Source organism: Procambarus clarkii, chromosome 80 (genome assembly GCF_040958095.1).
Source record: "Procambarus clarkii isolate CNS0578487 chromosome 80, FALCON_Pclarkii_2.0, whole genome shotgun sequence".
Lineage (NCBI taxonomy): Eukaryota > Metazoa > Arthropoda > Malacostraca > Decapoda > Cambaridae > Procambarus > Procambarus clarkii.
The window spans coordinates 21586031-21610207 of record NC_091229.1 but is presented as its reverse complement, the minus strand read 5'-3'; the positions used below and the strand labels follow the sequence as shown (position 1 = coordinate 21610207).

Sequence of the window (24177 nt, the reverse complement as noted above, 5' to 3'; positions counted from 1 at the left end):
TTTAGTTAAGCTTATTTAGATTATTATTACATGCTCTTCTACCAAATTTTCTCTAACATATCTTGAGAAAACAACATGATTTGTTGCATACTTTGGATGGCTGTATCACGTTAAATATTGCTCTAATTGCTTTGATATTCAATATTAGCAAAGAAAACCTTTACTAAAAGAAATGTAAATGAATGTGGTAAATCCAATGGTCATGTTTTCAAAGTGATTCTATGGCTGGTTTTGATTTTGAGTTTTGCGAAAAATGACGATTTCGGCGAGGTGACGGTTCTCTGCTGACGACTGGTGGTGTGGCCAGTAATTGTGGCCTGAAGGCACGAACTTTCCTGCCAATATTTCTTCAGTATTTTTACTAAATGGTTTATTAATTCATTAACTTATTGGTTATATTGCTTGGTTTATTAAGCTCCTATATTAAGGTGCCAAACTATAGCTTAGAATTGATCCTGGGGGTCATTGGGTCCCTAGATTGATCCAGGTGGTCATTGGGTCCCTAGATTGATCCAGGTGGTCATTGGGTCCCTAGATTGATCCAGGTGGTCATTGGGTCCCTAGATTGATCCAGGGGGTAATTGGGTCCCTTGATTGATCAAGGGGGGTCCTTGGGTCCGCAGATTGTTCCAGGAGGTCTTTGGGTCTGCAGATTGTTCCAGGGGGATCTTTGAGTTTGCAAATTGTTCCAGGATGTCGTTCGGACCGCACATTGTTCCAAATGGGATCCTTGGGTCCTCAGATGATTCCAAATGGGTCCTTGGGTCCGCAGATTGTTCCAGGGGGTTCTTGGGGTCGAGGATTGTTCCAGAGGGGTACTTGAGTGCTCAGATGATTCCAAAAAGGGTCCTTGGGTCCCCAAATTGTTCCAAGGGGTTCCTGGGCCCGCAGATTATGCCAGAAAAGTTCTAGGGGATCGCAGGTTGTTTCAGGGGGTCTTTGGGTCCCCATATTGTTAAAAGAGAGTCTTTGGGCCCTCGAATTGTTCTGGGAGGGTCTTTAAGTCCCCAGATTGTTATAGGAGAATCTTTGGGTCCGCAGATTCATTCAGGGGGGTTGTTGTGTCCCCAGATTGTTCCACGAAGGCTCTTTGGGTCCCCAAATTGTTCCAGGCAGAACTTGGGTACCCAGATTGTTCCTGGGTACCAATTATTTCTTCAGGTGCAGAAGGAATGTGACGAAATAAAATAATCTCTAATAAAGTTGAAATAAAGATATATCTGTTTTTATTATTATCCATTTTTAGTTAAGCTTATTTAGATTATTATTACATGCTCTTCTACCAAATTTTCTCTAACATATCTTGAGAAAACAACATGATTTGTTGCATACTTTGGATGGCTGTATCACGTTAAATATTGCTCTAATTGCTTTGATATTCAATATTAGCAAAGAAAACCTTTACTAAAAGAAATGTAAATGAATGTGGTAAATCCAATGGTCATGTTTTCAAAGTGATTCTATGGCTGGTTTTGATTTTGAGTTTTGCGAAAAATGACGATTTCGGCGAGGTGACGGTTCTCTGCTGACGACTGGTGGTGTGGCCAGTAATTGTGGCCTGAAGGCACGAACTTTCCTGCCAATATTTCTTCAGTATTTTTACTAAATGGTTTATTAATTCATTAACTTATTGGTTATATTGCTTGGTTTATTAAGCTCCTATATTAAGGTGCCAAACTATAGCTTAGAATTGATCCTGGGGGTCATTGGGTCCCTAGATTGATCCAGGTGGTCATTGGGTCCCTAGATTGATCCAGGTGGTCATTGGGTCCCTAGATTGATCCAGGTGGTCATTGGGTCCCTAGATTGATCCAGGTGGTCATTGGGTCCCTAGATTGATCCAGGGGGTAATTGGGTCCCTTGATTGATCAAGGGGGGTCCTTGGGTCCGCAGATTGTTCCAGGAGGTCTTTGGGTCTGCAGATTGTTCCAGGGGGATCTTTGAGTTTGCAAATTGTTCCAGGATGTCGTTCGGACCGCACATTGTTCCAAATGGGATCCTTGGGTCCTCAGATGATTCCAAATGGGTCCTTGGGTCCGCAGATTGTTCCAGGGGGTTCTTGGGGTCGAGGATTGTTCCAGGGGGGTACTTGAGTGCTCAGATGATTCCAAAAAGGGTCCTTGGGTCCCCAAATTGTTCCAAGGGGTTCCTGGGCCCGCAGATTATGCCAGAAAAGTTCTAGGGGATCGCAGGTTGTTTCAGGGGGTCTTTGGGTCCCCATATTGTTAAAAGAGAGTCTTTGGGCCCTCGAATTGTTCTGGGAGGGTCTTTAAGTCCCCAGATTGTTATAGGAGAATCTTTGGGTCCGCAGATTCATTCAGGGGGGTTGTTGTGTCCCCAGATTGTTCCACGAAGGCTCTTTGGGTCCCCAAATTGTTCCAGGCAGAACTTGGGTACCCAGATTGTTCCTGGGTACCAATTATTTCTTCAGGTGCAGAAGGAATGTGACGAAATAAAATAATCTCTAATAAAGTTGAAATAAAGATATATCTGTTTTTATTATTATCCATTTTTAGTTAAGCTTATTTAGATTATTATTACATGCTCTTCTACCAAATTTTCTCTAACATATCTTGAGAAAACAACATGATTTGTTGCATACTTTGGATGGCTGTATCACGTTAAATATTGCTCTAATTGCTTTGATATTCAATATTAGCAAAGAAAACCTTTACTAAAAGAAATGTAAATGAATGTGGTAAATCCAATGGTCATGTTTTCAAAGTGATTCTATGGCTGGTTTTGATTTTGAGTTTTGCGAAAAATGACGATTTCGGCGAGGTGACGGTTCTCTGCTGACGACTGGTGGTGTGGCCAGTAATTGTGGCCTGAAGGCACGAACTTTCCTGCCAATATTTCTTCAGTATTTTTACTAAATGGTTTATTAATTCATTAACTTATTGGTTATATTGCTTGGTTTATTAAGCTCCTATATTAAGGTGCCAAACTATAGCTTAGAATTGATCCTGGGGGTCATTGGGTCCCTAGATTGATCCAGGTGGTCATTGGGTCCCTAGATTGATCCAGGTGGTCATTGGGTCCCTAGATTGATCCAGGTGGTCATTGGGTCCCTAGATTGATCCAGGTGGTCATTGGGTCCCTAGATTGATCCAGGGGGTAATTGGGTCCCTTGATTGATCAAGGGGGGTCCTTGGGTCCGCAGATTGTTCCAGGAGGTCTTTGGGTCTGCAGATTGTTCCAGGGGGATCTTTGAGTTTGCAAATTGTTCCAGGATGTCGTTCGGACCGCACATTGTTCCAAATGGGATCCTTGGGTCCTCAGATGATTCCAAATGGGTCCTTGGGTCCGCAGATTGTTCCAGGGGGTTCTTGGGGTCGAGGATTGTTCCAGGGGGGTACTTGAGTGCTCAGATGATTCCAAAAAGGGTCCTTGGGTCCCCAAATTGTTCCAAGGGGTTCCTGGGCCCGCAGATTATGCCAGAAAAGTTCTAGGGGATCGCAGGTTGTTTCAGGGGGTCTTTGGGTCCCCATATTGTTAAAAGAGAGTCTTTGGGCCCTCGAATTGTTCTGGGAGGGTCTTTAAGTCCCCAGATTGTTATAGGAGAATCTTTGGGTCCGCAGATTCATTCAGGGGGGTTGTTGTGTCCCCAGATTGTTCCACGAAGGCTCTTTGGGTCCCCAAATTGTTCCAGGCAGAACTTGGGTACCCAGATTGTTCCTGGGTACCAATTATTTCTTCAGGTGCAGAAGGAATGTGACGAAATAAAATAATCTCTAATAAAGTTGAAATAAAGATATATCTGTTTTTATTATTATCCATTTTTAGTTAAGCTTATTTAGATTATTATTACATGCTCTTCTACCAAATTTTCTCTAACATATCTTGAGAAAACAACATGATTTGTTGCATACTTTGGATGGCTGTATCACGTTAAATATTGCTCTAATTGCTTTGATATTCAATATTAGCAAAGAAAACCTTTACTAAAAGAAATGTAAATGAATGTGGTAAATCCAATGGTCATGTTTTCAAAGTGATTCTATGGCTGGTTTTGATTTTGAGTTTTGCGAAAAATGACGATTTCGGCGAGGTGACGGTTCTCTGCTGACGACTGGTGGTGTGGCCAGTAATTGTGGCCTGAAGGCACGAACTTTCCTGCCAATATTTCTTCAGTATTTTTACTAAATGGTTTATTAATTCATTAACTTATTGGTTATATTGCTTGGTTTATTAAGCTCCTATATTAAGGTGCCAAACTATAGCTTAGAATTGATCCTGGGGGTCATTGGGTCCCTAGATTGATCCAGGTGGTCATTGGGTCCCTAGATTGATCCAGGTGGTCATTGGGTCCCTAGATTGATCCAGGTGGTCATTGGGTCCCTAGATTGATCCAGGTGGTCATTGGGTCCCTAGATTGATCCAGGGGGTAATTGGGTCCGTTGATTGATCAAGGGGGGTCCTTGGGTCCGCAGATTGTTCCAGGAGGTCTTTGGGTCTGCAGATTGTTCCAGGGGGATCTTTGAGTTTGCAAATTGTTCCAGGATGTCGTTCGGACCGCACATTGTTCCAAATGGGATCCTTGGGTCCTCAGATGATTCCAAATGGGTCCTTGGGTCCGCAGATTGTTCCAGGGGGTTCTTGGGGTCGAGGATTGTTCCAGGGGGGTACTTGAGTGCTCAGATGATTCCAAAAAGGGTCCTTGGGTCCCCAAATTGTTCCAAGGGGTTCCTGGGCCCGCAGATTATGCCAGAAAAGTTCTAGGGGATCGCAGGTTGTTTCAGGGGGTCTTTGGGTCCCCATATTGTTAAAAGAGAGTCTTTGGGCCCTCGAATTGTTCTGGGAGGGTCTTTAAGTCCCCAGATTGTTATAGGAGAATCTTTGGGTCCGCAGATTCATTCAGGGGGGTTGTTGTGTCCCCAGATTGTTCCACGAAGGCTCTTTGGGTCCCCAAATTGTTCCAGGCAGAACTTGGGTACCCAGATTGTTCCTGGGTACCAATTATTTCTTCAGGTGCAGAAGGAATGTGACGAAATAAAATAATCTCTAATAAAGTTGAAATAAAGATATATCTGTTTTTATTATTATCCATTTTTAGTTAAGCTTATTTAGATTATTATTACATGCTCTTCTACCAAATTTTCTCTAACATATCTTGAGAAAACAACATGATTTGTTGCATACTTTGGATGGCTGTATCACGTTAAATATTGCTCTAATTGCTTTGATATTCAATATTAGCAAAGAAAACCTTTACTAAAAGAAATGTAAATGAATGTGGTAAATCCAATGGTCATGTTTTCAAAGTGATTCTATGGCTGGTTTTGATTTTGAGTTTTGCGAAAAATGACGATTTCGGCGAGGTGACGGTTCTCTGCTGACGACTGGTGGTGTGGCCAGTAATTGTGGCCTGAAGGCACGAACTTTCCTGCCAATATTTCTTCAGTATTTTTACTAAATGGTTTATTAATTCATTAACTTATTGGTTATATTGCTTGGTTTATTAAGCTCCTATATTAAGGTGCCAAACTATAGCTTAGAATTGATCCTGGGGGTCATTGGGTCCCTAGATTGATCCAGGTGGTCATTGGGTCCCTAGATTGATCCAGGTGGTCATTGGGTCCCTAGATTGATCCAGGTGGTCATTGGGTCCCTAGATTGATCCAGGGGGTAATTGGGTCCCTTGATTGATCAAGGGGGGTCCTTGGGTCCGCAGATTGTTCCAGGAGGTCTTTGGGTCTGCAGATTGTTCCAGGGGGATCTTTGAGTTTGCAAATTGTTCCAGGATGTCGTTCGGACCGCACATTGTTCCAAATGGGATCCTTGGGTCCTCAGATGATTCCAAATGGGTCCTTGGGTCCGCAGATTGTTCCAGGGGGTTCTTGGGGTCGAGGATTGTTCCAGAGGGGTACTTGAGTGCTCAGATGATTCCAAAAAGGGTCCTTGGGTCCCCAAATTGTTCCAAGGGGTTCCTGGGCCCGCAGATTATGCCAGAAAAGTTCTAGGGGATCGCAGGTTGTTTCAGGGGGTCTTTGGGTCCCCATATTGTTAAAAGAGAGTCTTTGGGCCCTCGAATTGTTCTGGGAGGGTCTTTAAGTCCCCAGATTGTTATAGGAGAATCTTTGGGTCCGCAGATTCATTCAGGGGGGTTGTTGTGTCCCCAGATTGTTCCACGAAGGCTCTTTGGGTCCCCAAATTGTTCCAGGCAGAACTTGGGTACCCAGATTGTTCCTGGGTACCAATTATTTCTTCAGGTGCAGAAGGAATGTGACGAAATAAAATAATCTCTAATAAAGTTGAAATAAAGATATATCTGTTTTTATTATTATCCATTTTTAGTTAAGCTTATTTAGATTATTATTACATGCTCTTCTACCAAATTTTCTCTAACATATCTTGAGAAAACAACATGATTTGTTGCATACTTTGGATGGCTGTATCACGTTAAATATTGCTCTAATTGCTTTGATATTCAATATTAGCAAAGAAAACCTTTACTAAAAGAAATGTAAATGAATGTGGTAAATCCAATGGTCATGTTTTCAAAGTGATTCTATGGCTGGTTTTGATTTTGAGTTTTGCGAAAAATGACGATTTCGGCGAGGTGACGGTTCTCTGCTGACGACTGGTGGTGTGGCCAGTAATTGTGGCCTGAAGGCACGAACTTTCCTGCCAATATTTCTTCAGTATTTTTACTAAATGGTTTATTAATTCATTAACTTATTGGTTATATTGCTTGGTTTATTAAGCTCCTATATTAAGGTGCCAAACTATAGCTTAGAATTGATCCTGGGGGTCATTGGGTCCCTAGATTGATCCAGGTGGTCATTGGGTCCCTAGATTGATCCAGGTGGTCATTGGGTCCCTAGATTGATCCAGGTGGTCATTGGGTCCCTAGATTGATCCAGGTGGTCATTGGGTCCCTAGATTGATCCAGGGGGTAATTGGGTCCCTTGATTGATCAAGGGGGGTCCTTGGGTCCGCAGATTGTTCCAGGAGGTCTTTGGGTCTGCAGATTGTTCCAGGGGGATCTTTGAGTTTGCAAATTGTTCCAGGATGTCGTTCGGACCGCACATTGTTCCAAATGGGATCCTTGGGTCCTCAGATGATTCCAAATGGGTCCTTGGGTCCGCAGATTGTTCCAGGGGGTTCTTGGGGTCGAGGATTGTTCCAGGGGGGTACTTGAGTGCTCAGATGATTCCAAAAAGGGTCCTTGGGTCCCCAAATTGTTCCAAGGGGTTCCTGGGCCCGCAGATTATGCCAGAAAAGTTCTAGGGGATCGCAGGTTGTTTCAGGGGGTCTTTGGGTCCCCATATTGTTAAAAGAGAGTCTTTGGGCCCTCGAATTGTTCTGGGAGGGTCTTTAAGTCCCCAGATTGTTATAGGAGAATCTTTGGGTCCGCAGATTCATTCAGGGGGGTTGTTGTGTCCCCAGACTTGTTCCACGAAGGCTCTTTGGGTCCCCAAATTGTTCCAGGCAGAACTTGGGTACCCAGATTGTTCCTGGGTACCAATTATTTCTTCAGGTGCAGAAGGAATGTGACGAAATAAAATAATCTCTAATAAAGTTGAAATAAAGATATATCTGTTTTTATTATTATCCATTTTTAGTTAAGCTTATTTAGATTATTATTACATGCTCTTCTACCAAATTTTCTCTAACATATCTTGAGAAAACAACATGATTTGTTGCATACTTTGGATGGCTGTATCACGTTAAATATTGCTCTAATTGCTTTGATATTCAATATTAGCAAAGAAAACCTTTACTAAAAGAAATGTAAATGAATGTGGTAAATCCAATGGTCATGTTTTCAAAGTGATTCTATGGCTGGTTTTGATTTTGAGTTTTGCGAAAAATGACGATTTCGGCGAGGTGACGGTTCTCTGCTGACGACTGGTGGTGTGGCCAGTAATTGTGGCCTGAAGGCACGAACTTTCCTGCCAATATTTCTTCAGTATTTTTACTAAATGGTTTATTAATTCATTAACTTATTGGTTATATTGCTTGGTTTATTAAGCTCCTATATTAAGGTGCCAAACTATAGCTTAGAATTGATCCTGGGGGTCATTGGGTCCCTAGATTGATCCAGGTGGTCATTGGGTCCCTAGATTGATCCAGGTGGTCATTGGGTCCCTAGATTGATCCAGGTGGTCATTGGGTCCCTAGATTGATCCAGGGGGTAATTGGGTCCCTTGATTGATCAAGGGGGGTCCTTGGGTCCGCAGATTGTTCCAGGAGGTCTTTGGGTCTGCAGATTGTTCCAGGGGGATCTTTGAGTTTGCAAATTGTTCCAGGATGTCGTTCGGACCGCACATTGTTCCAAATGGGATCCTTGGGTCCTCAGATGATTCCAAATGGGTCCTTGGGTCCGCAGATTGTTCCAGGGGGTTCTTGGGGTCGAGGATTGTTCCAGAGGGGTACTTGAGTGCTCAGATGATTCCAAAAAGGGTCCTTGGGTCCCCAAATTGTTCCAAGGGGTTCCTGGGCCCGCAGATTATGCCAGAAAAGTTCTAGGGGATCGCAGGTTGTTTCAGGGGGTCTTTGGGTCCCCATATTGTTAAAAGAGAGTCTTTGGGCCCTCGAATTGTTCTGGGAGGGTCTTTAAGTCCCCAGATTGTTATAGGAGAATCTTTGGGTCCGCAGATTCATTCAGGGGGGTTGTTGTGTCCCCAGATTGTTCCACGAAGGCTCTTTGGGTCCCCAAATTGTTCCAGGCAGAACTTGGGTACCCAGATTGTTCCTGGGTACCAATTATTTCTTCAGGTGCAGAAGGAATGTGACGAAATAAAATAATCTCTAATAAAGTTGAAATAAAGATATATCTGTTTTTATTATTATCCATTTTTAGTTAAGCTTATTTAGATTATTATTACATGCTCTTCTACCAAATTTTCTCTAACATATCTTGAGAAAACAACATGATTTGTTGCATACTTTGGATGGCTGTATCACGTTAAATATTGCTCTAATTGCTTTGATATTCAATATTAGCAAAGAAAACCTTTACTAAAAGAAATGTAAATGAATGTGGTAAATCCAATGGTCATGTTTTCAAAGTGATTCTATGGCTGGTTTTGATTTTGAGTTTTGCGAAAAATGACGATTTCGGCGAGGTGACGGTTCTCTGCTGACGACTGGTGGTGTGGCCAGTAATTGTGGCCTGAAGGCACGAACTTTCCTGCCAATATTTCTTCAGTATTTTTACTAAATGGTTTATTAATTCATTAACTTATTGGTTATATTGCTTGGTTTATTAAGCTCCTATATTAAGGTGCCAAACTATAGCTTAGAATTGATCCTGGGGGTCATTGGGTCCCTAGATTGATCCAGGTGGTCATTGGGTCCCTAGATTGATCCAGGTGGTCATTGGGTCCCTAGATTGATCCAGGTGGTCATTGGGTCCCTAGATTGATCCAGGTGGTCATTGGGTCCCTAGATTGATCCAGGGGGTAATTGGGTCCCTTGATTGATCAAGGGGGGTCCTTGGGTCCGCAGATTGTTCCAGGAGGTCTTTGGGTCTGCAGATTGTTCCAGGGGGATCTTTGAGTTTGCAAATTGTTCCAGGATGTCGTTCGGACCGCACATTGTTCCAAATGGGATCCTTGGGTCCTCAGATGATTCCAAATGGGTCCTTGGGTCCGCAGATTGTTCCAGGGGGTTCTTGGGGTCGAGGATTGTTCCAGGGGGGTACTTGAGTGCTCAGATGATTCCAAAAAGGGTCCTTGGGTCCCCAAATTGTTCCAAGGGGTTCCTGGGCCCGCAGATTATGCCAGAAAAGTTCTAGGGGATCGCAGGTTGTTTCAGGGGGTCTTTGGGTCCCCATATTGTTAAAAGAGAGTCTTTGGGCCCTCGAATTGTTCTGGGAGGGTCTTTAAGTCCCCAGATTGTTATAGGAGAATCTTTGGGTCCGCAGATTCATTCAGGGGGGTTGTTGTGTCCCCAGACTTGTTCCACGAAGGCTCTTTGGGTCCCCAAATTGTTCCAGGCAGAACTTGGGTACCCAGATTGTTCCTGGGTACCAATTATTTCTTCAGGTGCAGAAGGAATGTGACGAAATAAAATAATCTCTAATAAAGTTGAAATAAAGATATATCTGTTTTTATTATTATCCATTTTTAGTTAAGCTTATTTAGATTATTATTACATGCTCTTCTACCAAATTTTCTCTAACATATCTTGAGAAAACAACATGATTTGTTGCATACTTTGGATGGCTGTATCACGTTAAATATTGCTCTAATTGCTTTGATATTCAATATTAGCAAAGAAAACCTTTACTAAAAGAAATGTAAATGAATGTGGTAAATCCAATGGTCATGTTTTCAAAGTGATTCTATGGCTGGTTTTGATTTTGAGTTTTGCGAAAAATGACGATTTCGGCGAGGTGACGGTTCTCTGCTGACGACTGGTGGTGTGGCCAGTAATTGTGGCCTGAAGGCACGAACTTTCCTGCCAATATTTCTTCAGTATTTTTACTAAATGGTTTATTAATTCATTAACTTATTGGTTATATTGCTTGGTTTATTAAGCTCCTATATTAAGGTGCCAAACTATAGCTTAGAATTGATCCTGGGGGTCATTGGGTCCCTAGATTGATCCAGGTGGTCATTGGGTCCCTAGATTGATCCAGGTGGTCATTGGGTCCCTAGATTGATCCAGGTGGTCATTGGGTCCCTAGATTGATCCAGGGGGTAATTGGGTCCCTTGATTGATCAAGGGGGGTCCTTGGGTCCGCAGATTGTTCCAGGAGGTCTTTGGGTCTGCAGATTGTTCCAGGGGGATCTTTGAGTTTGCAAATTGTTCCAGGATGTCGTTCGGACCGCACATTGTTCCAAATGGGATCCTTGGGTCCTCAGATGATTCCAAATGGGTCCTTGGGTCCGCAGATTGTTCCAGGGGGTTCTTGGGGTCGAGGATTGTTCCAGAGGGGTACTTGAGTGCTCAGATGATTCCAAAAAGGGTCCTTGGGTCCCCAAATTGTTCCAAGGGGTTCCTGGGCCCGCAGATTATGCCAGAAAAGTTCTAGGGGATCGCAGGTTGTTTCAGGGGGTCTTTGGGTCCCCATATTGTTAAAAGAGAGTCTTTGGGCCCTCGAATTGTTCTGGGAGGGTCTTTAAGTCCCCAGATTGTTATAGGAGAATCTTTGGGTCCGCAGATTCATTCAGGGGGGTTGTTGTGTCCCTAGATTGTTCCACGAAGGCTCTTTGGGTCCCCAAATTGTTCCAGGCAGAACTTGGGTACCCAGATTGTTCCTGGGTACCAATTATTTCTTCAGGTGCAGAAGGAATGTGACGAAATAAAATAATCTCTAATAAAGTTGAAATAAAGATATATCTGTTTTTATTATTATCCATTTTTAGTTAAGCTTATTTAGATTATTATTACATGCTCTTCTACCAAATTTTCTCTAACATATCTTGAGAAAACAACATGATTTGTTGCATACTTTGGATGGCTGTATCACGTTAAATATTGCTCTAATTGCTTTGATATTCAATATTAGCAAAGAAAACCTTTACTAAAAGAAATGTAAATGAATGTGGTAAATCCAATGGTCATGTTTTCAAAGTGATTCTATGGCTGGTTTTGATTTTGAGTTTTGCGAAAAATGACGATTTCGGCGAGGTGACGGTTCTCTGCTGACGACTGGTGGTGTGGCCACTAAGATCTGGAATTACTAAACATATTTATTTATTTTTGAGACAATTTATATGTTTTTTCTTTATTTCATTGTTCTACATCGTCTCCCTTCTTTTGATAATTACCCAATTACTTTATTGCATTTTTTTAATTTCGTTTAATTGTTTTGATGGATTAGTTAGTAACTCATTAGGTATGTTGCTTACTTAAATAGATATCTATCTGTGAAAGCCAAGTAATTGCTATGATAATTGAATTTTTAATTGGTTGATTTAAATGGGTTTTCACAGATTGCTGAACTCGTGAAAAAGGGAATTAATAGTGAAATAAATAGCATCTTGAGATGATTTCGGGGCTTTTTAGTGTCCCCGCGGCCCGGTCCTCGACCAGGCCTCCACCCCCAGGAAGCAGCCCGTGACAGCTGACTAACACCCAGGTACCTATTTTACTGCTAGGTAACAGGGGCATAGGGTGAAAGAAACTCTGCCCATTGTTTCTCGCCGGCGCCTGGGATCGAACCCAGGACCACAGGATCACAAGCCAAGCGTGCTGTCCGCTCGGCCGACGGGCATACGCAATATTGGTATGAAAACAAGATTTAAAGTATGAAATAATAAGAAAATTAAGATAATTTTTTTTAAAGTAATTTATTGAATGTAATGAAAAATAATTAATAACCCTTTTTATCAATTTAAAATTCTTGCGGTTATTATTAATCACTCTTGCTTATCAGTATATTTCTTATTGATAATGATAGTGCAGTTATCTTATTTATAGTCATTGTTTGTTTGTAAATATTTATAGATAGCATACTATCGCACGCACGCGCACACACACACACACACCCTCGCTGGGCCTCGCGGCTGAGTAAACAGCGCTCTGGGGTCGTAGTCCTAAGGCCCCCCCTGGATTCTGTCCCCGTCGGCGGAGGCAGAATTACTTTCATCCTGATGCACCTGTTCACCTAGCAGTCAATAGGTACCTGGGAGTTAGACAGTTGCTACGGGCTGCTTCCTGGGTGTGTGTGTGTGTGTGTGTGTGTGTGTGTGTGTGTGTGTGTGTGTGTGTGTGTGTGTGTGTGTGTGTGTGTGTCAGAAAGAAATATATATAGTAGACATAATAAAAGGAAAATTAAATTGGTTTAGAAAGGCTAATAGCTCGATTCTGCAGATAGGCTGGTTAAAGCAGCGGCCCGTCCTTCCCAGATGCATTCATCACTTTTAACATACTGTGTATTAAAAGTAGGTTTGTTCTCATATATAAATTAATATTATTATACATAACACTTATATGTATAGTTAGGCGTAGGTTAGGTTAGGTTAGGTTAGGTTAGGTTAGGTTAGGTTAGGTAAGGTTAGGTTAGGTTAGGTTAGGTTAGGTTAGGTTAGGTTAGGTAAGGTTAGGTTAGGTTAGGTTAGGTTAGGTTAGGTTAGGTTAGGTTAGGTGTTTAGGTTCTGTTGGCGATTATTTGTATTTGAAGTACGTAGGTGAAGCATTTCAACCCGTCCTCGACTCAAGTCCATTCCATCCAGCGGTCGACCCCACAGACGCATTCATAAATTTTAACATACTGTTCACTCAAAACGGGAATTTTCTCAAGTATAAATTAATATTATAATATATTAGCATATTGTGTATATATAGGCATAGGTTAGGTTAGGTTAGGTGTTTAGGTTCTGTTGGCGATTATTTGTATTTGTAGTACGTGGGTGAAGCATTTATAGCGTTGTGATTCGAACAAAATTCGTCAGTGAATCACTTGTTCCGGATATGTTCGAATGTCAGTAGTTGTGAGTCGTGTGTAAACCGTTTTTCATTCATAAACAGGGGGTTTGGCGGGTGCATGGAATCACTTTTGGATCTTTGTTTGGAGGACGGGCTGTTTATAGAATTGTGGTTCGAACAGAGGACGTGAGCGAAGCACTTGTTCCGGAAGTGTTCGAACGTCAGCAGTTGAGAGTCGTGTATACACTGCTTTTCACTCATAAACAAGGGGTTTGGCGGCTGGATTAACGAGCTTAGATCTTTGTATGCGGGGACAGGCTGGTTTTATAACATCATATTAACATGGCTAGATTCATGGTTAGATTTATTCATAATATTTAACATGGTTAGATTCATTCAAAATATTTAACATGGTTAGATTCATTCACAATATTAACGATATTTTCATACATAATAAATTATAATATTAACAAGGTCAGATTCATACATAATATTAAAATGGGTAAATTGTTGGGCGCGTTTCCTATCACCTAATGCACCTGTCCACCTAGTAGTAAAGCACCAAGCCATCACGACTATATATCACTTGGAAGGGATCAGGAAAAGGATTTGGGATGGGACGGAGGGAAGGAATGGTGCCCCAACCTCTTGTGGACGGTCGGGGATTGAACGCCGACCTGCATGAAGTGAGAACATCGCTCTACCGTCCAGCACAAGCGGTTGGGCTGGCGTCTTGGAAGAAAACGAATGAATTAATATCTACGAGACGCGATATATATAACAATGTCCTAACGCGTACACGTATATAGGTAATCACTGATTACTTATATATCTACCTCACAACGCCCTCTATCTCACGTCTACCCGTCTCTCTCGCTCTCTATCTTGGCTCCTCTCTAGTGTTCAGCCCTCTATTAGCCTCTATATTCCTGTGAAACACACGTGTGTGTATAATATATATATATATATATATATATATATATATATATATATATATATGCAACAATGATCACAAAAACACTGATCCAAGTATGCAGAAGAACCACATGTATATATATATATATATATATATATATATATATATATATATATATATATATATATATATATATATATATATATATACACATACATTATGTGTCTGTGAGTGAATACATGTGTATGCTTGTATTAAACAAATGTACAGCAAAAACATTTTCAAGCCATTATAATATAAAGCACTTACCATTTAGTATTTTACGTAATGCACATTAATTGAAGACACACTTGATATCAATCTTAGAATTCATCGCTAAACTTTATTAATTATAAATAGTATAGAATAATATTGTTCATAGATACAGATATTAATGATGTACTGATGACATACGGGTAACTTTACGTATATGGCGTTAGGGCATTACTAACCTATTTTTTTCCATCATAGGAATTCTTTGAAATGAATTACTTGAAAATTGCGCACCCATAATGGTTCGGTTTCCACGAGATTGCACACTGGAGTCTAGTTCTCGGGCCCGGCTCTAGCCAAGGGGACGCGGTTATTATTTTTTTTTGGGGGGGGGGAGGTTGTTTCTGCTTCAGCGCCCATTGTTAAGTATTTTTTTTATTGTGGTCGCTTTGAGGGACATTTTTACTGTTTTTAATTTGCATAAATTCATGCCAGTCTCTTGACAACGAGGCGGAATGGTTAATTACACAGGTGAATATATTAATCACTCGATGGAATACATCAAATGGCCGTTAATCTCCTCAGCAGTACAGATGAGTCATTTATCACTCAATGACGCAGGTGGACGTCCACTTGTCACTCAATGACCCAGGTGGAGGTCCACCTGTCACTCAATGACCCAGGTGGAGGTCCACCTGTCACTCAATGACCCAGGTGGAGGTCCACTTGTCACTCAATGACCCAGGTGGAGGTCCACCTGTCACTCAATGACCCAGGTGGAGGTCCACCTCTCACTCAATGACCCAGGTGAAGGTCCAATCATCACTCAATGACCCAAGTGAAGGTCCACCCGTCACTCAATGACCCAAGTGAAGGTCCACCCGTCACTCGAGACAGGTTAAGGTCCAATCATCACTCAACGACACAGGTGAAGGGGCTACCAGGCAGGTGTCGCCCCGCCCAGGTAACGAGAACCTGGTAGCGTGCCGGAGTGGTGACCCAGAAGTGGACCTGGTACACCCCGGGCGCCTCTTCCAACGGGTAGACCTCAGTAGCCGAGACGCAATCCTCGTAGGGCCCTTCCACGCTCACAGTCACCTGAAACAAGATAGTAGTTATCATGATTATTTTTAGTTATCATTTTATTAATTCTGCTAGAATTTAACTACTTAAATTTATGTGTTAGATTAAGGACCTGCCCGAAACGCTGCGCGTACTAGTGGCTTTACAAGATTGTAAATACTATGCTATGTATTCTCTCAAACCCAATGTACCTTCTTGTATATAAATAAAAAAATAAATAAATAAATGATAAAGTGCTATCTTTAGTGTGATTAATTGGCAACCTATCCTCATATTAATTGCCCTGCAGATGAATTGCTATCGACATTTGTTAACATTCCGGGGTTTTAGAGAAATTGAAAACGCCGTGATATTGACAGTTTCTCGATTGATTGATTGATAAAGATTAAGCCACCCAAGAGGTGGCACGGGCATGAATAGCCCGTAAACCCCCATTTTCATTTTTTTGACATTTTCTCGGACATTTGCTCATGTTGTTGTTATAGATTCAGCTACTCGGAACAAGTTCCAAGTAGCACGGGCTATGGTGAGCCCGTAGTGGACTTACCTGGCACAGGAGCGGTGCATTTTCTCGATTGATTGATTGATGAAGATTAAGCCACCCAGGAGGTGGCACGGGCATGAATAGCCCGTAAGTGGTGGCCCTTTAGAGCCATTACCAGTATCAAGAGCTGATACTGGAGATTTGTGGAGGTGCGACTGCACCCTGCGTGACGGGAGATGTCTCCTGGACCAAATGGTGACCAAATGGTCGGCATTTTCTCAAATAGTCTAGCTTTATATACAACCCTGGCCCTCTCACCCCTCCCTTTCCCCTCTCACCTGGCCCTGGCCCTTCTCACCTCTCCCTGGCTTGCTCCAACGGTGTCGATGATGAAGGTGTTGACTCCTCCAACGGTGCCGTGCTTAAGACCTTCTCCATACGCCAGACACCCATGTGATTCCTCCTCCCCGGAGCTTCTATCTCTCTCTTCTTCTTCTGCCTTCTCTTCCCTATCTTCAACTGGCACATTTTGTCTTTCGTTTGGCCCTTCTGCCTCCTCCTCCTCCTCTTCCGAAGAAAAATTGATGCTCGCTTCATCCATTATTGCAGAATCGTTCGTCATTTTAGCTTGTAAAGACCGCCGAGAATCTCTTACAGTTTCCCTCTGGGAATCTGACTGTGTGCTACACTTGTCACTGCTGTCAGACGTCGCAGGTCCGCCGTCCGACGAGGAATTGGCACCGTTCAGGGATAACACGAGACTCTCACTGCTGTGGGCATGTGAGTACCCTCCGTGTTGACAGGAGACCTCCTTCGGATCTTCCCTGAGGGCATGTGAGTACCCTCCGTGTTGACAGGAGACCTCCTTCGGATCTTCCCTGAGGGCATGTGAGTACCCTCCGTGTTGACAGGAGACCTCCTTCGGATCTTCCCTGAGGGCATGTGAGTACCCTCCGTGTTGACAGGAGACATCCTTCGGGTCTTCCCTGTGGTCTATATCGGCCGGGTCCTCATGGCTGAAGGGATTATGGAAGACGTAGACTGGCGACTCACAATCCCTGTAGAGAGAAGCGGCGTCACTGGGCAGCGGGTGAGGTAGCAGCAGCTCTGGGAGACTGGTCCGCCGGAGGTCCGTCAGGGATATGAGCTCCTCCTGTCCCCTCCTGGAGGTAATGGGACAAGAACGTGTCCCACTCACTGGTACGTGGGGAAACTCGCCCCTGTAGCACCCACTTAGTGTCTTGATCACCTGTAGGGATAAGATAGTGCATTATCCACCACTTCTAAGATCGAGAGTGACTCCATATCAAACGCTGAAGTTTGTGCAAGGGGAGGTTATCTTGAGATGATTTCGGGGCTTTAGTGTCCCCGCGGCCCGGTCCTCGACCAGGCCTCCACCCCCAGGAAGCAGCCCGTGACAGCTGACTAACTCCCAGGTACCTATTTACTGCTAGGTAACAGGGGCACTCAGGGTGAAAGAAACTTTGCCCATTTGTTTCTGCCTCGTGCGGGAATCGAACCCGCGCCACAGAATTACGAGTCCTGCGCGCTATCCACCAGGCTACGAGGCCCCTTTTTGGGGAGGGGAGGCAAGCGTCGCTGCTAAAATATCAAGCAGATGGAAAACTGTGGTGTTCTATAAGCACAAAACGCTTCAACAGGAACCCAAATATAACAACAGTTCATTTAAATTAAAATAATGTTCCTTTGGGATGTAATTTAACATTCCTAAGTTCCTCGCGTACTGATGTCAATAGAACATGAAGAGTGTTAAGAGGTATTATTATCGGACTGTTGAGCTCGCTTTGGTGCAGCTACACGTTATCTGGGCTTGGTGTTGAGCCCGTTAACCTCTGGAGGGTTGTTGGACCCACCACAATATCTTACTGAACAGCTTGCAAAGTATACTTTAGTATACTTGTAGGTTGGTTATACTGAAAAGTAAACATACATCGAACATCAACATATTTTAAAGACTGCAAAGATATGAATATATTTAATCGAAGGAAACTGTATACTCTTGTACTCTGGAATTCTTTTAGATATTCGGGTGTTATTTACCTTAGTATTTAATAATTAAACAATTTATGAGATTTATTTGTTTAAATGCAACGATCAGCTCACCGAGATGTGCTCACTTAGATTGGTTTATTCAGGACGAAATCCAGCTGAAAATGTACATTTTACCAGAAATCGGAATACATTATATATTATATATATATATATATATATATATATATATATATATATATATATATATATATATATATATATATATATGTCGTACCTAGTAGCCAGAACGTACTTCTCAGCCTACTATGCAAGACCGGATTTGCCTAATAAGCCAAGTTTTCATGAATTAATTGTTTTTCGACTACCTAACCTAACCTAACGTAACTTTTTCGGCTACCTAACCTAACCTAACCTATAAAGATGGGTTAGGTTAGGTTAGGTAGGGTTGGTTAGGTTCGGTCATATATCTAAGGTAATTTTAACTCCAATAAAAAAAATTGACCTCATACATAATGAAATGGGTAGCTTTATCATTTCATAAGAAAAAAAATAGAGAAAAATATTGATTCAGGAAAACTTGGCTTATTAGGCAAATCGGGCCTTGCATAGTTGGCTGAGAAGTGCGTTCTGGCTACTAGGTACGACATATATATGTATATATATATATATATATATATATATATATATATATATATATATATATATATATATATATATATATATATATATATATATATATATATATATATATATATATATATATATATATATGTCGTACCTAGTAGCCAGAACACACTTCTCAGCCAACTATGCAAGGCCCAATTTGCCTAATAAGCCAAGTTTTCATGAATTAATTGTTTTTCGACTACCTAACCTAACCTAACGTAACTTTTTCGGCTACCTAACCTAACCTAACCTATAAAGATAGGTTAGGTTAGGTTAGGTAGGGTTGGTTAGGTTCGGTCATATATCTACGGTAATTTTAACTCCAATAAAAAAAATTGACCTCATACATAATGAAATGGGTAGCTTTATCATTTCATAAGAAAAAAATAGAGAAAAATATATTAATTCAGGAAAACTTGGCTTATTAGGCAAATCGGGCCTTGCATAGTAGGCCTGAGAAGTGCATTCTGGCTACTAGGTACGACATATATATGTATATATATATATATATATATATATATATATATATATATATATATATATATATATATATATATATATATATATATATACTTATATATATAAGTGAGGAACATATCTCTGTGTACATAACACTGTGCTGCATCTTATTGTGTGACAATATTTTATACATAACACAGATCACATATAACTCAGATATGTTCGGATTTCACCCTCATATGTTTATATATTGAAAACTTGAGAGATGAGTTATTAGCGATTAAAAAAAATAACTATTTGTTCATTTGGCTAAAATATTTTAGACAAATTTCTGTTCACTTACTAATTGAAATAGATTTGTTTTAATAGAAATATTATCGTATCTGGATAAAATATATTTTACAAAATCGTGAAATTATTATTAGTAATGGACTGTGCATTCCGATCCATTTGTAATTGATTTGATTAAAATATTTTAGAAATACGATTATTAGGTAATTATTCCTGCAAAGGACATGACTTGACTCCGACTTATCTCCTATACTTTGATTTTCTGTTTACAATGTTTCTATATATATTTTTTTTTTTTTTTGCAGGGATATTCCTGCGTTGACCCTAAGCCTCTGGCTGGCCCACTAAGTGTTGCTTGTTTCTGTTTTACTTGGGCGGAGTATGAGTATTTATGACTCGTATAGTCGCTTCAGTAAGATTTTGCCATATGTGTTTAACAACTTCTTCTGCTCTGTTGAATCTAAGTTGAAATCTTAATGGGTTTGTAACTGTGCACTGTGTTAGATAATGTTCCAGTGGTCTGTCGGGCATTTCTCCACAGTGCTGCTTCTATAACTCACCTGTTATTGGCAGTACTGTAAATCTATAAAATATATGAGCTAGTTACATTTAAGCATACTTTAAAAAGCTTTACATTGAGAGTTTAAGTTACCGTGATGGAAGAAGGGGCGCTACTACAAGGAAGAGGAGAAGACTAGGAACCCCAAGGTCTCGGCAGACGGACCTCATCTTGGGGAAACTGCAGAAAGTCGTCGGGGTTGAAGTCTGCTAGGTCGTCGTGAATCATGGGGTCGTGTTGCCCCTCTGGATACACGGAGGGCAGGTCCTTAACCAGGTCCTTAAGGGAAGCCACCAGGGGCGACGAGTTGGCTATACCAAATTTTCCTGATTTAGCCATGTTTACTTCGGAGTCTTCAGACCACCCACGGTCCGCTCCATAAACTGTTCTCGAGGATCGAAGAGCTATCCCTTCCTCTCCCTGGAACAAGTGCGCATCAGATCCAGACAGAGAACGCTTCCTGTCCAAGACGTGAGTACGCCGTCGACGCTTAAAAATGCGTCGCTTCAGTTCTGGCATTTCCAGCAGGTCATACTGTCTAGACTTTTGAGACACGCATCGTTTTAAGGGGCTGACGAAATCTTCCTGAGACACCTGAATTTCCTGGTCTCGGGGAAATCCGTCTTTCCGCATCCTTAGCTTATCAGATTCCTTTTCAAGGAAGCTTTGGTAGCTCTCGTTGATCAAGTTCTCGCCTGAACTTGGGGGAACAAACACCTCGAGTTCTTCGTCTGTCTGACAGCCGTGGTCTGTTAAGTGAGCTGGTTTGGAAATATTCACCTAAGTTCTGCTCTTCATTACCACCCCATATATTTTCCACGTATTCGAAAGAGTCGAATCTTTTATCAAAACGCTTGACTTCAGAAACATTACGATTGACTGTGCTTTGACTATTGTTTTGTTGCGGAGACATTATATCATTTACTGGAGTAGGGCTTAATGATGACATAGAATTTGTACTTTCGTCACTGGATTTAATTATCTGTTGAATATGACTAGCAGTACTCTCCACAAAGTCCTTAGTAGCACCATCATGATGACCGCTCCTAGGGACAACACACTCTCGAGTAGTACCCCCTGGGGGCTCCGACGCGTTTTCTTTCAATCCTGTTTCAAACAGCTGTTTAGCAGAAGCAAAACTTCGTTTGTATTCCTCATAATCATAACCTATTTCACACGGGGCGCTGAGACCTCCTCCGTCCCCATCAGTAAGGCCTGGCAATGTGGCCTCAGAGCTTCCGAGAGAAGATTTGGGCTGTAGGACAGAGGGAGTCATTAGGTTCGATGTGCGGTCACAAATATCCATGGTTGTGGCTTCCTGAAGATCCTTGGTCCGGGTTTGCTCGTCTGCTCCGCCTTCAGGAGGAACGCGGCGGCTGCCTGCCATGAAAGAGAAAAGGAATACAAGTGTGACTTGTAGAGATTAAAAAAAAATCTTTTTATGTATTTATATGTAAACAGATTGTGTGCTGGAAGTGACATCAGGAGCAGGTTATGGCTCGGATGTGACGTCAGAAAGGGGGTGATGGGAAGGAAATGACGTCAGATGGAGATGATGGGCGGGAAGTGACGTCAGTTAGTGGGAAATGGGAAACATGAAGTAACGTCAGAGGTACATGGTCAGCAGGAAGTGACGCAGGAGGTAGGCCTACTTACCGAGGTCAAGCGTCCTCTCCAAGCTGTAGCGCTGCGCGCACTTTTCGACGGATTTCCTCCTGATGGGATGCGACGCCTCGTCCCACTTCTCTTCCTTCGACGGGGCCTCGTCCTCTCCCGTTTCGCTGCCGTCGTCGCTAGGTGGCGAGCCTTGGCGCTTCTTGTAGCTGTCATCGTATGTCTGGAGTACCAGGTCGCCCTCGATAGTGTTGTGGAGGATGTAGAGTCGGGTTTCTGATTCTCTCGGTGTTGCAGGGAAGCCACTCGGCTTGACTTCTGTGATTTGCATTGCTGGTAACATGTCGAGCGAACTGCTTTGGGCAAAGTCCATTTGTGTGGCCTTTTTTGCTTGTAACGTTGATCGCTCTTTAGTGTCTTCCTGTTGCGTCCTTTGGAACTTGGTTTCCCACATATTCCTTTGTCGTCTCACTTTCCCGACGACAGAGTTGGCGTATTCTTTGTCTAAAATTACCGGAGAGTTGCAGATGTCAAGGTCGGGTCTGTAGTCTACACTACCTAGACTGTCGGCACTCTCCGTGCTCACCACACTTCCCAGGCTGTCGAATCTCTTCCTCTGCTGCGCTACGTTGCCTTTGATGCCGCTCAGGTACTGCTGTGCTTCGTCGGGAGTGAGGTAGCCTTCAGAAACCTCATGGGTAGGAGAGGGGGTCATATACCTCTCCTGCTCCCACAAGGCTCTAACTTGCTGTTGTGGCAAGTTAATGGCGTTCCCCAGGGCTGTTTCTGTTCCCTGATGATTGTGGTGTCTAGTCAGCAGACTACTAAGGGGGGCTTGTATATTTTCTTGCGCACTAACAGGAGACAGATGGGTCCCAGTTGGTGGTGTTAGATCCGTTAGAGAATGATCTGTTCTTGGCGTATAGGGAAGCTTGCGCAGGTTAGTCGAATATGAGGACATTCTGGTGCGTTTCCACGTCCAGTACCCGGGCTTGGTACGAGTCGTTTCCCACCGAGTCTTGCACTTCTGGACCAGGCCTCTCTGGATCTTTACGCTCACTTTCCTGCGAACTCTTTTTGGACTGTGAGTTTCTTCTTCTTCAGTGGAGTCCCCGCTTCCAGGTCTTGGAGACGCAACCCGACTTTTCTTCAGCACTTTGGACTTCTTGCTCTGTCCAGAAGACCTAACACTATGGGCCTCAGGTGTGTATTGTTCTGTTTTAGGCCTGGAGGTGCATGCAGCACCCTCTAGAGAGTTTTTTTGCAGACGAACGGACGCTGCTACAACTTCTTTGCTTGGAGATACAGGTCTTCTTCGTTTCTGATCTTTCATCTTCTTCCATTTCGTGTATTCATCTTCCTTCTGCAAGTTGTATTTCTGCTGATTCGCTTTTACGGTTCCCTTTTTAATGGTAATGCTGAGCTTGCGACCCAAAGTGGTCTTTGATTTCATGATTTCCGTATAGGATTCATTTTCATGTCTGGACTCCTCGAGTGTGGCTACTGTAGCAAGAGTTTGTTCAGTCACAGGTTGTTCATGAACGATAACTTTCTTTGTCTCGTGTGGTTTGTTTACCTTTGCTTCTCTGTCTCTCTTGGTGATGAGGTCGTCCCAAAAACTTTTCTTTTGTGAAACTAAATTCTTTTCGTGCTCGTCCTGAGTCATGCATGAGATCGCTGGGTCATCCGCATTATCAGAATCTGACGATGGAGCGTTCGAATCTGTGTCTGCGTTACAGTCATTCTTTTCTTTTACACACTGTGTTTTCTTTATCTCTTGCTTCCATTGGCCTCCAGAGGTAATATTTAGGTGAGTATGATTTGTGTTCCCTTTGATCGTTTGTTCATTTTTAACTACTAACTTATCCCAAAATTCTTTCTTCTGAGAGACCATGTCCTTCGAAGGTGGACTCCTAAAGGCAGTGGCTTTTGGCGGTTCGTAGGACGCATCTGCCTTTTTACGCAACGGTGGTGACTCTGGCAGCTGTAGACCGTTTTCTTGCAGCACTTCGTGACGTGTCTGATTTATCAAGGCCTCGCTGTTCTCAAGCGGCTCCTGCTTCTCGTCTCCCTTTGCTTCTTCACCCTCTGTTATTCCGCTTCCCTTCTGTTCTGTGGGCTTGATGATACCTGGAGAATATCCGGAGAGGGTTTCGGGAGGTCTTCTACTCCCCGAGCCTGGCCTGAGGACAGTCGTGTTATCCCCAAAGCCCTTCGCCATCGAATTAGTTGATGGTTGGTAGGTGGTGGAGCCTCTGGGTGACTCGTTCGTCGTCCCGAGAAGCCAAGATGCGAACTCTTCAGAGGGCTCAACCCAAATTGCTTCTGCCGTGTCTTCCGCTGATGATTCTTGTGGCACAGATTCCGGGGCCTCTCTGAAAATCATTTTCGTCTTGGAAGGTGCAACTTCAGGAATTTCTTGAAAGAATATTTCAGGGGATTCATTAGATGGTAGTTCAATGGAAGACAGTTCAGGAACTTCTTCATGTAATAGGCATTTCATGATGCTCATGA

At 42.6% G+C, this 24177-nt stretch overlaps 1 protein-coding gene across 1 annotated transcript; it reads right to left on the bottom strand.

Annotated features, from left to right (window-relative positions):
- Positions 1–14610: 14610 nt before the first annotated feature.
- Positions 14611–24175, bottom strand: LOC138349813 (uncharacterized). The gene is made up of 4 exons (XM_069314899.1): positions 21706–24175; positions 20143–21429; positions 16420–17310; positions 14611–15592 (listed from the first exon to the last, which is right to left on the bottom strand). Exons 1-2 carry the CDS (start codon positions 24173–24175, stop codon positions 20705–20707), a joined length of 3195 nt encoding a protein of 1064 aa, XP_069171000.1. The 3' UTR covers positions 14611–15592; positions 16420–17310; positions 20143–20704.
- Between the last annotated feature and the right edge of the window lie 2 nt (positions 24176–24177).

Bases quoted from the DNA above. Each gene is read 5' to 3' on its own strand.
- LOC138349813 (XM_069314899.1), bottom strand. From the start codon at position 24,175: ATGAGCATCATGAAATGCCTATTACATGAAGAAGTTCCTGAACTGTCT. The intron at 21,430-21,705 runs GTAAGTAGGCCT...CTTTCATGGCAG, and splicing joins GGAGAGGACGCTTGACCTCG to GCAGCCGCCGCGTTCCTCCT.